The 15024-nt window shown below is 40.7% G+C and overlaps 1 protein-coding gene across 1 annotated transcript in view; it reads left to right on the forward strand.

Annotated features, from left to right (window-relative positions):
- The window catches only part of NUP188 (nucleoporin 188), a 53838-nt gene that overhangs the window by 19770 nt on the left and 19044 nt on the right, over positions 1–15024 (forward strand). The window contains exons 9-15 of the mRNA XM_060608404.3: positions 7007–7218; positions 8714–8828; positions 9474–9674; positions 10584–10673; positions 13242–13307; positions 14271–14390; positions 14887–15013. Of these exons, the coding sequence (XP_060464387.1) occupies positions 7007–7218; positions 8714–8828; positions 9474–9674; positions 10584–10673; positions 13242–13307; positions 14271–14390; positions 14887–15013 (931 nt within the window). The remainder of the gene's footprint in view (positions 1–7006; positions 7219–8713; positions 8829–9473; positions 9675–10583; positions 10674–13241; positions 13308–14270; positions 14391–14886; positions 15014–15024) is intronic.

Here is a 15024-nt window from a genome sequence, read left to right on the forward strand (position 1 = left end):
AGCACCCAGGCACCCCAACCTATAAATTTAGTGTAATCCCTACAAACAAACAAACAAATACAAATAAGTGTTTGTTTTGCCTTTTATTTTGGAACTGAACGAGCTGATTCTAAAAGTCATATGAAAAATAAGTAAGAATAGTCAGGAAATTTTTGAAAAAGGAAAATTACTTTTATTAGATAATTACCATTACAGTAATTTAAAGCATGGCATTGACATATGAATAAATAGACTTATAAATAGAGCATAATAGAACATCTGGCTATAGACCCAGATGCTGAGTTAGCATATGATAAAGGTGGCATTTCAATCAGTGGGAAACGTTGTATTTTTCAATAAATGGTGTTAAACTACCGGATAGCCTTGGGGAGGAAAAATAAACTCTGTCTTCTATCTTCTACCAAAAGAAAATCACGTAGATGATTTAAATTGAAAAAAATATGTATATATTAAATTGAAAAAAAAACTATAGGGGTGCCTGGCTGGCTCAGTTGGTGGAACATGTGAATCTTGCTCGGGGTCATGAGTTCGAGCCCCACATTGGGCATATAGTTTACTTAAAAAAAAAATTAACAATAAACGTATTAGAAAGAAAACATGGGAGGGGCGCCTGGGTGGCGCAGTCGGTTGGGCGTCCGACTTCAGCCAGGTCACGATCTCGCGGTCCGTGAGTTCGAGCCCCGCGTCAGGCTCTGGGCTGATGGCTCGGAGCCTGGAGCCTGTTTCCGATTCTGTGTCTCCCTCTCTCTCTGCCCCTCCCCCGTTCATGCTCTGTCTCTCTCTGTCCCAAAAATAAATAAATAAACGTTGAAAAAAAAAAAAAAATTTAAAAAAAAAAAGAAAGAAAACATGGGAGGTGGGTTTTGTTCTCGTGTTTTGTTTTGGAGTGGAGAAGACTTTTTAAAGTAAAATTCAGAAGCCATAAAAGAAAAATAATTATAAACATCAAATCAAAAACTTGCAAGGCAGAAAAGTCAAAAACAAAAATAGCGCAGTAAACAAAGTCAAGACAAACTCATATTGGGTTCTTAAAATAGAAAGAACTCTAAATCACTAAGACCCAATAGAAAAACAGGGCAAGGCAATGAACAAATTCACGTGGCAACACTCTTGCCCATGGGATGGGATAATGGGTGCTCATATTTTGCTGTATAAACAGTCCTTTTTTAATGGAAAATATTATGAAAATACTTAAAAATTGAAAGGCACATATTTCTTGACCTAGCAGTTCTAGTTTTTTTTTTTTTCTTTAATGTTTATTTTTGAGAGAGAGAGAGAGAGAGAGAGAGCGAGCAGGGGAGGGGCAGAGAGAGAGGGAGACAGGATCTGAAGCAGGCTCCATGCTGACAGCAGAGAGCTTGATGCATGGCTTGAGCTCACAAGCCATGGGATCGTGACCTGAGCCAAAGTTGGATGCTTAACCAACTGAGCCACCTAGGTGCCCCTTAGCAGTTCCAGTTTAAGAGTTTATCCTATAAATATATCCATACTTGTGTGAAACGACTTGTGTAATGACAAATTGGTAGCATTCCCCGCCCCCCAGCTTTATTCAGGTATAATTTCCATCCAATAAAATTCACTGATTTTAAGTGTATGGTTTTGACAATTGTATGTAGTTGTATGCATGTCAGTATATCGAATATTTCTGTCTCCTCTAGAAAGTTTATGGTCAATCTGTGACCTCTGGCCCCAGACAACTACTAATCTGCTTTCCGTTACTATAGTTTTTTGTTTTTAAACATTTAGAGGTGTCACTGTTAATATAATTTTGCCTTTTCTAGAGTTTCATGTAAATAGAACCATATAATATATACAGAGTCTTTTCTGTTTGGCTTCTTTCACTAGCATACTGTTTTTGAGATTTATCCAGGTCATATTCATGTAATAATGCTTCATTCCTACTTGTGGTTGAATGTTATTTCATTATATGGATATATACCACATTTTGTTTATCCATTTATCATTTGGTACATATTTGAGTTCTGTTTTTTGGCAGTAATGAGTAACGTGCAGTGAACATTAACATGCAGGTCTTTTTATGGATAGGATGTAGGTTTTCATTTCTCTTGGATAAATAAATATCTGGGAGTTGGGTTGTTGGGTCACATTGTAAGTGTGTATTTTTATCTTTATAAGGTATCGACAAACTGCTTTCCATAGGGTCTGTACCATTTTCCTTTTTTTTTTTTTTTTTTTTTTTTTAAGTTTTAAAAGTTATTTTGAGAGAGAGTGAGCATGTGTGTACAAGCAGGGGAGGGGCAGAGAGAGAGGGAGAGAGAGAACCCCAGGCAGGCTCCATGTAGTCAGCACAGAGCCCAACGCGGGGCTCCATCTCACAAACTGTGAGATCATGGTCTGAGTTGGAATCAAGAGGTGGACGCTTAACCGGCTGAGCTACCCAGGCGCTGCTACCATTTCCATTTGTCACAGCATTTTTGAGAACTCATTCTCTTCCATATCTACACCAACACTTGGTAAGGTCATTGATTTTAATTTAATTTAATTTAATTTAATTAATTTATTTATTTTTTAAATATAGGAAATTTATTGTCAAATTGGTTTCCATACAACACCTAGTGCTCATCCCAACAGGTGCCCTCCTCAATACCCATCACCCACCCCCCATCAACCCTCAGTTTGTTCTCAGTTTTTAAGAGTCTCTTATGCTTTGGCTCTCTGATTTTAATTGTAAACATCTAATAGATGTGTAGTGGTATCTCATTGTGGTTTTAATTTGTGTTTCCCACATGACTAGTGATGTTGAGCATCTTTTTACATGCTTATTTGCTTATGTTTTTGTTGAAGTGTTTATCCAATCTTTGCTTCCATGGTCTTACTGGGTTATTTGTCTTACTGAATTTTAAGAGTTCTCAATGTAGGGGCGCCCAGGTGGCTCAGTCAGTTGGGCGTCTGACTTCGGCTCAGGTCATGATCTCACGATTCATGGGTTCGAGCCCCACAATGGGTTCTGTGCTGACAACTCAGAGCCTGGAGCCTGCTTCAGAATCTGTGTCTGCCTCTCTCTTTGCCCCTCCCCTGCTTATGCTCACTCGCTTTCTCTCAAAAATAAATAAATAAATAAACATAAAGAAAAAGTTCTCGATGTATTCTGAAGACAAGCCATTTGACAGATAAATGTTTTACAAATATTTTCTCTCACTTTATGGCTGTCTTTCTTTTTCTTTTTCCTTTTTTTTTACCTAAACTGTCTTAAGACCAAACTTAAATTTTGATAAAATCTGTTTTATCAGTCTCTTTCTCTTCGGATTCTTGCTTTTTGGGCCTTGTTTCAAGAACTCCTGGGGCGCCTGGGTGGCTCGGTCGGTTAAGCGTCTGACTTCAGCTCAGGTCATGATCTCACGGTCCGTGAGTTCGAGCCCCACGTCGGGCTCTGTGCTGACAGCTCGGAGCCTGGAGCCTGTTTCAGATTCTGTGTCTCCCTCTCTCTCTCTGACCCTCCCCCGTTCATGCTCTGTCTCTCTCTCTCTCTCTCTCTCAAAAATAAATAAACGTTAAAAAAAAAAAAAAATTAAAAAAAAAAAAGAACTCTTTGCTTAGGGGCACTTGGGTGGCTCAGTCAGCTGAGCGTCTGACTGCCTCTTGGTTTCAGCTCAGGTCATGATCTCACGGTTTGTGGGATCAAGCCCCAAGTGGGGCTGAGTGCTGATAGCGAGGAGCCTGCTTGGGATTCTCTCTCTCTTCTCTTTTTCTCTCTCTCCCTCTCTTAAATAAACTTAAAAAACAATCTTTGCTTAACCTAATGTCACATTTTATTTGTTTTCTTTTAGAACTGTAATATTTTTAGCACATTTATTTATTTCAGTAATTACTTTTTAGTTAATTTTAGTGTATGGTGTTGAGGTAAGGGATGGGATTAATTTTTTTCCCCCATACAGAGATCTTCTCCCAGTGCCATTTATTGAAAAGACTTGTCTTTTCCCATTGGATTATCTTGGCATCTTTGTAAACAAATCAATTGATCATAAAATGTGTATCTACCTCTGATGCATTGAACTCTACATCTGTCTTTACATTAATATCACACTGTCTTGATTAAGATAGTTTTATTAGTAAATCTTAAAATTAGGTAGTGTAATTCTTTCAACCTCATTCTTTTTAAAAATGTTTTGACTATTCTAGGTCCTTTACTTTTCCACAGCAACTTTAGAATTAGCTTGTCTCTTTCCTTCAAAAAAAAATGCTTTCTAGGATTTTGGTCAGAATTTTGTTGACTCCATAAATCAATTTGAGGAGAATTGCCATCTTAATAATGTTATTAAGTCTTCTGATCCATGAACCGGGTATATCTCTTCATTTAGTATATCTTGTTTAATATACCTAAGTAAGGTTTTATTTTCAGTATTCACATATTACACATTTTTTCTTAAATTTATTCTTAAATATTTTATTTTAAAATATTTCTGGAAAATATTTTTTTGTAAATATTTTTTTTAATCTTTTTTAATTTTTATTTTCTTAATTTTAGAGAGAGTGTACAAGCGGGGGAGGGAGCAGAGGGACAGAGAGAGTGAATCTTAAAAAGGCTCCATGCTCAGCGTGCAGCCTGACGTGGGGCTCAATCTCACAACTGGAACATCATGACCTGAGCTGAAATCAAGAGTGAGACGCTTGGGGTGCCTGAGTGGCTCAGTCAGTTAAGTGTCTGACTTCGGCTCAGGTAACCATCTCATGGTTTGTGAGTTTGAGTCCCGAATCTGGGCTTTCTGCTGTCAGCACGGAGCCTCCTTTAGATCCTTTGTCCTCTCTCTCTTTCTCTCTCTGCCCCTCCCCTGCTCATGTGCGCGCGTGCCTGCTCACTCTATGAAAAATAAATAAGCATTAAAAAAAAGAGAAAGAATGGGGCACTTAAGCGACTGAGCCACCCAGGTGCCACATTCTTTTCCTAATTTTTAAGATAGAAACTTAGAGAACAGATTTTAGAACATTCCTAATAAATAACTATAAATGTTGCTTTAAGTATTGCTTTTTGCCGTATCCTCAAAATTTGGTATGTTGGATTTTCACTATCATTCAGTTCAAAATAGTTTCTAATTTCCCTTGTGATTTCCTTTGACCCTTGTATTATTTAGAGTGTGTTGTTTAATTTCCAAACATTGGATGTTTTCTTAGATATCTTATTGATTTTTAATTTGACTCCATTATGATCAAAGAACATATTTTGTATCATTTTGATCTTTTTATTTTTTTTAATAACTTTATTTTTTGTTTTAGAGAGAGAGAGGACATGAGTGAGCGAGCAGCGTGGGGGGGGGGGGGGGTGGAGAGAAAGGGAGAATCCCACATAGGCTCTGCACTGTCAGCGAGGAGCCCAAAGTGGGCCCAAGCTCACCCGAAGAGGGACTCGAACACAAGAACTGTGAGATGACCTTAGCCAAAGTCGGATGCTTAACCGACTGAGCCACCCAGATGCCCCCATTTTGGTCTTTTAAAATTTACTGTCCCGTGGGTTATGGCCCATTATATGACATATGTTGGTGAATGTACCACGAACACATAAAAGAATGTGTATTCGGAAGTAGTGGGTATGATTGTGCAAAATACCAGTCAGGTCAAGATTATTTAGTTCTGTGGTTTTGCCAGTTTTTTTGTCTGGTCTGTCAGTTGTACATCGGTTTTATTTATTTATTTTAATTTTTTGGAGTCTGGTTGACACAATGTTACATAAGTTTCAGGTGTACAGCATCGTGATTCAATGTCTCAGCATGTTTTGCTTGCTCACCAGGAGTGTAGCTATCATCTGTTACCACACAGTGTTATTATATCATCGACTATATTTTCTACTCTGTGTTTCTTCCCATGACTTATTCATTCCATAACTGGATGCCTGTATCTACCACTCCCCTCACCCATTTTGCCCATCTTCCCAACCCCTCCCCTCTGGCAACCATCAGTTTGTCTCTGTATTTACAGGTCTCATTCTGCTTTTTGTATGTTTCTTCTTCATTTGTTTTGTTTCTTAGTTTCCAGATATGAGTGAAATCACATGGTATTTGTCTTTCTCTAACTTATTTCACTCTGCATAGTGCCTTCTGGGTCCATCCATGTCGTTGCAAGTGGCAAGATCTCATCCTTTTTGTGGCTCTGTAGTGTTCCATTGCATGTGCACACGCATGAGTGTGCGTGTACCACATCTGTCATCTAAGAAGGACACTTACTTTGCTTCTATATCTTGGCTATCGTAAATAATGCTGCAGTAAACATAGGGGTGCGTGTATCTTTTTGAATTAGTGTTTGCATTTTCTTTGGGTAAATACCCAGCAGTGGAATTATTGTATCATACGGTATTTTGTGTTTTTTTAATATTTTGAGGAAACTTGATACTGTTTTCCACAGTGGCTGCACCAATTTGGATTCCCACCAACAATGCACAAGGGTTTGTTTTTCCCCACATCTTCACCAACACTTGTTTGTACATCCAAGGGAGCTGGGTAAAATAAATTATGGCCAAACAAACAAATAAATATGGCATTTCCATGTGGTGGAGTGCTGTGCAACTTTAAAAAATGATGAGGGGACTGATAATGAAAAATAAGAAAATTCTTAATGTACTATTAGAGGAAATAATCTTTAAGATACATTGTTAAGTGAAAAGAGTAAGGTGCGGAATAGTTGGTATAGTGTATTTGGTTTAGAGATGGATGGTTGGATGCATAGGTAGGTAGGTGGGTAGACAGACTGTAGAATGAAAGAAGGAGTGTGTGGCATATTACTGGAAGGAAAGACAAAAACCTCTGACAGTGGTTGCCTCTAGGGACAGGTTTGGATGACTGGGCAGTGGGAATTGTAGGGAGGCAGGCTTTTTGGTGTCGCTTCCAAAATCTTTTTCTGTAATCTTTTAATAGATCCTTAATATTTAACAAAGAGGGAGACTTTTTTTTTTTTTTTACTCTATTCTTATACATGTATTAGCTAATAAAAGTAACTTTAAAATGTTTTATGTTTTAAAATCTGACTTTATTTTTCCCATTTTTCCTTCATTGTGCAGACTGAGCGCCAGGTATCTCGCTGGTTTGTTCAGTGCCTTCGGGAACAGTCCATGCTGCTAGAAATTATTTTCCTTTATTATGCATATTTTGAGATGGCACCTAGTGACCTGTTGGCATTAACCAAGATGTTTAAAGAGCAAGGATTTGGTAGTAGGCAGACCAACAGGCACCTGGTGGATGAGACCATGGACCCTTTCGTGGATAGGATTGGGTAAGTCTATTGAACTTGTGCAGTGTTTAGAACATTGATATTCTAGTTCCTGTGAATGGGTGAGGGGAGAGTCTAGATGCACTTTTCACTTAGTGGGTAGGGAAACAGATGGGTGTGCTTCACGTTCCCAGTCTTACAGGGAGTAATGACTGAGACTGAGAGGGAAGTGTTTTCTCAAAATACGTTTTCCAGTCTCATCTTTTACTGTCTTCACTTAAGAGGTTCATCTAGTCAACAAAAAATGTAGTGAGTGTCAATGGTAGGCCAGTGCAAATGCTAAGAAGACAGTGACAAGGCAGATGTGTCCCCTGCCCTCTTTGAAGTCCTCATCTACGGACTTTGAATTTTATGGCAGCGAATAGAGCCACATCTTTTTTTCTTATGTACGAAAATACATTGTTGATGTTTTTTGACATAAATGGTATATGCTTTTACAACTAAATTTTCCGCATAACTAGATGTCCTGGAACTCTTTCATCTCAGGATGTTCTTTTTAGCTGCTGCATATTAATACATGGTATGGATGTTTATTTCATGGTTCACTAATGGTAGGCAGTTAGCTATTTTGCACATTCCAAATAATGCTTATAAAGAACATTCTTTACAAGCCTCTCTGCATCTGGATGAGTACAACTCTAAGATAAAGATCTAGAAATGTAATTGTTGGGTTGAAGGGTATGTGCCTTTGTATTATAAAATATCTGTTGCCAAATTGTTTTCCACAAAGCCTGTACCAATTTACACTTCCACAGTGGGAGGAGAGAACCAGTTTCCCCACAACCTTGCAAACCCTTGATATTATCTATCGCCCCCCTCAGTTTGATCCCTTTGGTGTACTGATTTGCCTTTCTCGGGTTATCCGTGATGTGGAGCCTTTTCTTACCTGCTCTTGGTACAACCTCTGGGGTGAGCTGCCTGTTTGCATCTGTGTCAGTGAGGAGGAGATTCAGCTGCATTTAACAAAAAGGATGATGTCATCGTGGTTAGAATGGATATATATCCACGTTTTGAGGCCTGTTTCCTCTGTGAACAAAGATACACACCTGAGTCGTGAGATGGTTTATCTGGGTCAGATGTAATTGGTGGCTATAGAAACTTCCAGTCCTGGATCTGTGCTTTGGCAGGCACCAGCCCCACGTGACTGTCAGGAACTTTAAATGTGGCTGGTCGAGGGACTCCCGGCTGGCTTGGTCGGTGGAGCATGTGACTCTTGATCTTGGAGTCAGTCGTGAGTTCGAGCCCCATGTTGGGCGTAGAGGTTACTTCAATAAAACTTAAAAAAAAAATGTGGCTGGTCAAACCGAGGTGTGCTGGAAGTGTAAAATACATACTGAGTTTAGAAGACTTAGTATGGAAAAAAAAGCACAAAAACCCATTAATAATTGTTTTTGAAAAAAATAATTTTTTTGATATTAAAGCATCTTGCATTTCACCTTAGTCTCCTTCAAGGTTCAAAGTAGCACATGTGACATCATGATACCGTTTTCCTTTCCAGCTACTTCAGTGCCCTTATTCTGGTGGAAGGCATGGATATTGAATCCTTGCATAAGTGTGCTTTGGATGACAGAAGAGAACTGCACCAGTTTGCCCAGGACGGGCTTATTTGTCAGGTGAACTTGGAGGAGCTGCATTTCCCTTGGGAGACAGTTTAGAGTCAGGAGTATGTTCTTAACCCTCCAACTGCACTGCCCCTTGAAAGTTTCCTTGTGGAATCAGAGGTCCTACGTTGTTAAGAAGTTAACTGGATCCGGAAGAGATCTCAGGTTTTGGTGGTAGTGGATACCACATAGGTGATAGTTGAATCTGTGAGAATGAGTGGAGTCACTCAGAGAGATGGCATCAGGAAAAAAAGAGGCCCAGGGACAGAACCTTGGGGCGTGTCTTCATTTATGGAGCTTGTGCAAGAAGATCAAAGGGAAAGCACGTTGAGATGCGATGGTTAGATACAAAATGGGGAAAGATCAGAAAGAGTTAAAGAAGGATTGGGAAATTTTCTAAAGAAAGTTCCACTTGGACGTGTATTTTATAACGTTACATTCGACTACTTACAGTCAGAAGAAACGAAGTGTGGGCACAGGGAAGAGTGGCGGAAGGGTTTATGAGTGAGGTGGCTGGGGGGTGGGGAGGAGTACGTACCCAAATGGGGCAAGGGGCCGCTGGGCAGTTGTAAGACTTACTGCATGTGACAGAGGGTCCCATCTGGGGCTCTGACCCTTTGTTTTAGCGACACAGATTTTGTTTTTTCTTTTCATCAGGATATGGACCGTTTGATGTTGACCTTCGGGGACATTCCACACCATGCCCCAGTGCTTTTGGCCTGGGCTCTTCTCCGTCACACCCTGCATCCAGAAGAGACCAGCAGCGTTGTCCGAAAGATAGGCGGCACGGCCATCCAGCTGAACGTATTTCAGTACTTGACCCGACTGCTCCGCTCGCTGGCCAGTGGGGGAAATGATGTGAGGCTCGGGCTGTTGGTGTTTGAGCAGGAGATGAGCAGAGAGCAGGGGAGAAGCTCGTTCATGAATCATGATAGTAGTAATGATAATTGTAGTAGTGATGTGGATAATGATGGTGCTGTTTCCAACTCTGTGGAGCATCTGCTATGACTGGACACTGTGCTTAGCGCTTTCTATACGTTACTTTATTTCATCCTCATAACGCTTATTTGCACTAGGAATTTTCATCCCGTTTTACGTATTAAGAAGTTGAGACTGAGGGAGATGTGATTTGTTCACAAGAACAATAACCACCAACTAGTGGTAGATACAGTTTGAACCCACAGTGTCTGACTCTGCCTGCCAGTGTAGGATACTATGCCAGTACGGTAATCTGGAAGATCGCTTTGGCCATATTGAGGAAACATCTTTTTTGGGGAGCTTCGTCATTCAACTGTAGCAGGATGTATCAGCCATTCTCTTGAGGCTAGTGTTTGGGCTTAATTTCAGAGGCACTGTTGTCAGCTTGTTCTGACACGCTAACAGGAAACCTCGGCCGGCAGGCACCACTGGTTGGCATTGGTTCGTTTATCTTGGTGATAGTTCATCCTGCTGCATTCATACCAGCGCATAGAGACCCTTTATCCTCTTTTCTAGACTGGGTGTGGTTTTCTTCCCCACGAAACTGATCATTTTGAGAATGGTTCCTTTCCGATTGTATTCTTGGCTGTGTTGTAATATTTATGGTTCCTGCTTTTTCATTTCTCCCCCTCGCCTTCCTGATCTTGGGACTAAATCAGAAGAATTATAAAGCCTTGGGTTCTCTTCCGTTTGTTTATAGAGACTTGATTAATGTGCTAGGATTATGCCGAAGCTGGGGGGGGAAGACTTGTTATTCAGAATTGTTCACTGACTCCTTTGCCATTGCAGTGTACCACCAGCACCGCGTGCATGTGTGTGTATGGACTGCTCTCTTTCGTTCTCACCTCGCTGGAGCTGCACACACTGGGCAACCAGCAGGTTAGTACCTGATTCTCGTGGGACTTTCTGGCATTGCAGTCATGTCCCTGAGATAAGCCTTTGGAGCTGATACAGCACACACCCACATACCTCTGGTGTTCATTTGTTTATTGCTGTTTTCTTCGCATTTATTGTATTATATGTGATACATATGAACAATAGAAAAATCAGAAGGTGCTGATAAAAGGAAAAAAGTATAATCCCACCACACAGGACAACTTCTGTTAGTATTATGATGCGTTCTCTTCTAAACATTTTCTGCATATATATGTTAAAAATGTAACCATTTGTCTCTAAAACTGGAATCACAACGTACATACTGCTTTGTAATCTCATTTTGGAATGGTGCATCAGTCCCAAACATCTGTGGGTGCTAATAAAATATTCTTCTACAATATTTTTAAAACCTGAAACATTTCAGGGGCACCTGGGTGGCTCAGTCAGTTGAGTGTCCGACTTCGGCTCAGGTCACGATCTCATGGTTTGTGAGTTCGAGCCCCGCGTCGGGCTCTGTGCTGACAGCTCAGAGCCTGGAGCCTGCTTCCGATTCTGTGTCTCCCTCTCTCTCTGCCCCTCCACCACTCGTGCTCTGTCTCTCTCAAAAACTAAATAAACATTAAAAAAAACAAAACCCTGAAACATTTCAAACTTCAGACTCCTAAACAATCTTATTACCAGCTTCCAAATTATCAGCTCACAGCAGATCTTGGTGCTCTTTCCTTCCTTGATTATTTTGAAGCACATCCCTGACATAGTTTCATCTATGAATTTTCGATGAACCAGAAGAGGAGTTAGTAAAACTTTACAACCAGTACCATAACTAACAAGCTGTATCTTTAAAAAAAAATTTTTTTTAAACATTTATTTATTTTTGAAAGACAGAGAGAGACAGAGAATGAGCAGGACAGGAACAGAGAGAGAGAGGGAGACGCAGAATCCGAAGCAGGCTCCAGGCTCCAGGCTCCAGGCTCCGAGCTGTCAGCACAGAGCCCGAAGCAGGGCTCGAATCCACAAACCGTGAGATCATGACCTGAGCTGAAGTCGGACGCTTAACCGACTGAGCCACCCAGGTGCCCCTGTATCTTTAAATATCAAGTCAGAATTTAAATGTCTAGTTAACTCGTAAATGTCATAAATTTGTTATAAGTTTGTGTGTTTGGATCAGAATCTAAATAAATAAGGTCCACGTGTTATGGGTTGATAACTCTGTCAAGTTTTAGTCACCTGTGGTTTGCACTGTAGTGGGCCCAAGCCACATCATTGTCTAGATAATGATGGTCTAGATCCGTTAGTTCCTTAGGAGTTACAAAATGGCACTATTCTATCTTATTTATTGGTTGGAACATTGCTATAAAAAATTTGTTTCACGATATATGCAAATATTAAGTTGTTATGTTGTACACCTAAAACTAATGTAATATGTCAGTAATATGTCAGTTATACCTCAAATAATTTTTGTTCTCGCTGCTATCCGATACTCTGGTATAGAGTACTGTGCTTGCTTGTTTTCCTATATTTACTGATTTTCCCTACCATCCTGTAAAGGTGGCTAATGAGGTTTTTAAGTTTTTATATGTCATGGTGAACTCATGGGTATAAATGTGTTAGCTCTGTTTTAATCTAATGCTGTTACTATTCTTAGGCTCAAATTACCCACCTTTGGCCAGTAAGAACTCTTTCAGAAGAGCCCCTCTATCGGTCCTGCACTGCTCTTATGTATTTTGATAGCTCTGTTGCTTTCTGGTATGACACACTGTTGTAGGATTATCTTACAAGATTCTCACCCCAGACCTGGAATCCGCCATTTCTCTAAGGAAGCCTGGTTCCTTTCAGTGGAGAGTGCTGTTTGAGGAGTTCTTTATAACTAAGTGTTTGTATTCATTTTTTTAATGACTTGTTTTGGAAATTGAAGGAATTGGTGAAGTTGCAGAAACTGAAAATTTACTATCATTAGAAGAGAAATTGGTGTTCATTGGAGGACTCCATTTCCAAAGTTCCAGGGGCATAGCATGAGCTTTGCATCCTTTGCCAAAATTCTGGTCCCATGTGGACCTCAGTGTACGTAGTGGGAGGACCGGTATTAACATACCAAGGATGTGAGAGTCCTAGCACTTGGGTTTTTTAAAGAAATCATTCTCAGTGTGTGCCAGGCTCTGTGCTAGGTGCTGAGGGTTAAAAACTTGAAGAGCCGCTCTTGCCCTCTAGGAGAACAGTTCAGCCTAGCCTAGTTGCACCTCACCTTTACTAGCACCTTAATGTTTACAGTTTACGGTCCGCTTCTGTACACACTGTCCTCTTCCGTCCACAGAGCGGTGCTGTGAGGCAGATAATACTGTCGCCGTTTTATAGCTAAAGATTTTGAAGTTCAGAGAGGTTCACTTGGCTAACACCATACAACAGGCATAATGTACACCCTAGATGGGGTGTAATCTTTTTAAACCCACAGTTCTTTCTGACCTAGTATGTGGAAATATTGTTGACGTTTTGATTTGAACAGAGATACAGTAAAAGAGATATGACTGCGTCAGCTACGGAAACTAAGCTGTTTTCTTCCCCGTCCCCCAACAGGATGTGATTGACACAGCATGTGAAGTCCTGGCAGATCCTTCTCTTCCAGAACTATTCTGGGGAACAGTAAGTGTGTCAGAGGGAATTATGCTATAAGATATTCTAGTAGCAAAACAATTGATCAAGCACTTAGTTTGTGATAGGTCTCATATTAAGCGTTTATGTCATTTTGTATTTACTTTTTACGAAAATCTATAAAGTAGATAGAATTATAATCACCATTTTGCATATGAGGAAAGGAGATGCTTAGAGATATGAAGTGACTTGCCTAAGGTTACACAGCTAGATGAACAGCCAGCCTCAGGAAGCAGTTCTGGCTGACTTCAGTCTGTAGTCTGTGTTATTAACCAGCATGTTCTGTATCCTACCCACCAAGTCTTTTTTCACATTGTTAGTCTCAGGCACCAGTAGTGCTGTAAGTCTTGAACATGCGTCTGAGTTGTCAGAATATTGTTAACAAGTTAGATAAGAATTTGGCTTCAGAGAGAACAGCTTCTCACCAGTACATAGGCTTAGAATTAACACCAGTCCGAAGCCCTAGGGTCCAGCTGATGAATAAATCTGTTCTCTCTTGTACTGTGGCCTGACTGATATGCCTCTAGGTCTTATCCTCTTCTTCCTGAGTCACTGTCGTCTCGAACAGTGTTCCTGGGAGAGGGTGGCCTGAAACAATATTTAGATTAAGGATCTGTTACTTGTGTGCAGTGGCCAAATGCTAACATGTTGTTGGCTGCTTTTCACATTATTCAAAACATCTCCTGCAATGGCGGATAACATTGTCTTCCTGTTGGGAGGATGGCCAGGAAAAGGTCACTGGAGGCAGTGGTATTCTCTTTTCAGGTCCTGATAAATCTGATGTTGAAAGCCTTTCTCAGTGAAATTCTGGAAATCTTCAATTGTTCGGGAGGGGTGGTGTCTGCCCGGAGGAAAGGACTGTTTTTAGATTTTCTTATGATTGCTAGGCAGTTCGGAGATGTGTTAATTCACGGATGGTGTTGAAGGTCAGTGACCTCTCTTCTTCCACCACAGGAGCCAACCTCTGGGCTCGGGATCATTCTGGACAGTGTATGTGGGATGTTTCCCCATCTCCTCTCCCCACTCCTGCAGTTGCTACGAGCCCTCGTATCAGGAAAGTCCACTGCCAAAAAGGTAGGTTGTTCAGTTAGATGCTTGATTTCAGACTGTGGGAGAGGTTTTGGGGGATGCCACTGCCATGGCAAGAATTAGTCTGAAGTTGAACGAACAGTGCCAGAGATAGTGCTTAAGTTCTCTTAAATTAAGTACCTATTGCAGACACTGAGTGAGACACAGTATAAAGTCCCTTACTGTCTCATCGGAAGAGGATAACAATAGATACAAGGAAGAAATAGCTGATACAGCCATACGGTAAATGTCATTTGAGTAGTAAAGACCTACTGTTGAGGAGAGCCAGCAGTCTGTGGAGTGAGGGGCCTTGAGCTAAGTGTTAAAGGGTGCTGAGCGTTGGCAAGGAGCATAGAGGCAATTCTAAGAAGAGTCACGGTGGCAGGTTTGTGAGAAGTTTGAGAGTCAGACACAGTCTGACCGAAAGAGCAGAACAGATGTGGGACCCCTTGCATGTCCCCGAGGTAAGCGTGCGGCTGGATTTTTTTCTGTGTGTTGGCAGGTGTATAGTTTCTTGGATAAGATGTCTTTCTACAATGAACTTTACAAGCACAAGCCCCATGATGTGATCTCCCACGAAGATGGAACTCTCTGGCGGAGGCAAACGTCCAAACTCCTTTACCCTCTTGGTAAGATGGAG

The sequence above is a fragment of the Panthera onca genome, chromosome D4 (genome assembly GCF_046562875.1).
Source record: "Panthera onca isolate mPanOnc1 chromosome D4, mPanOnc1 haplotype 2, whole genome shotgun sequence".
In the NCBI taxonomy this organism is placed as follows: Eukaryota; Metazoa; Chordata; class Mammalia; order Carnivora; family Felidae; genus Panthera; species Panthera onca.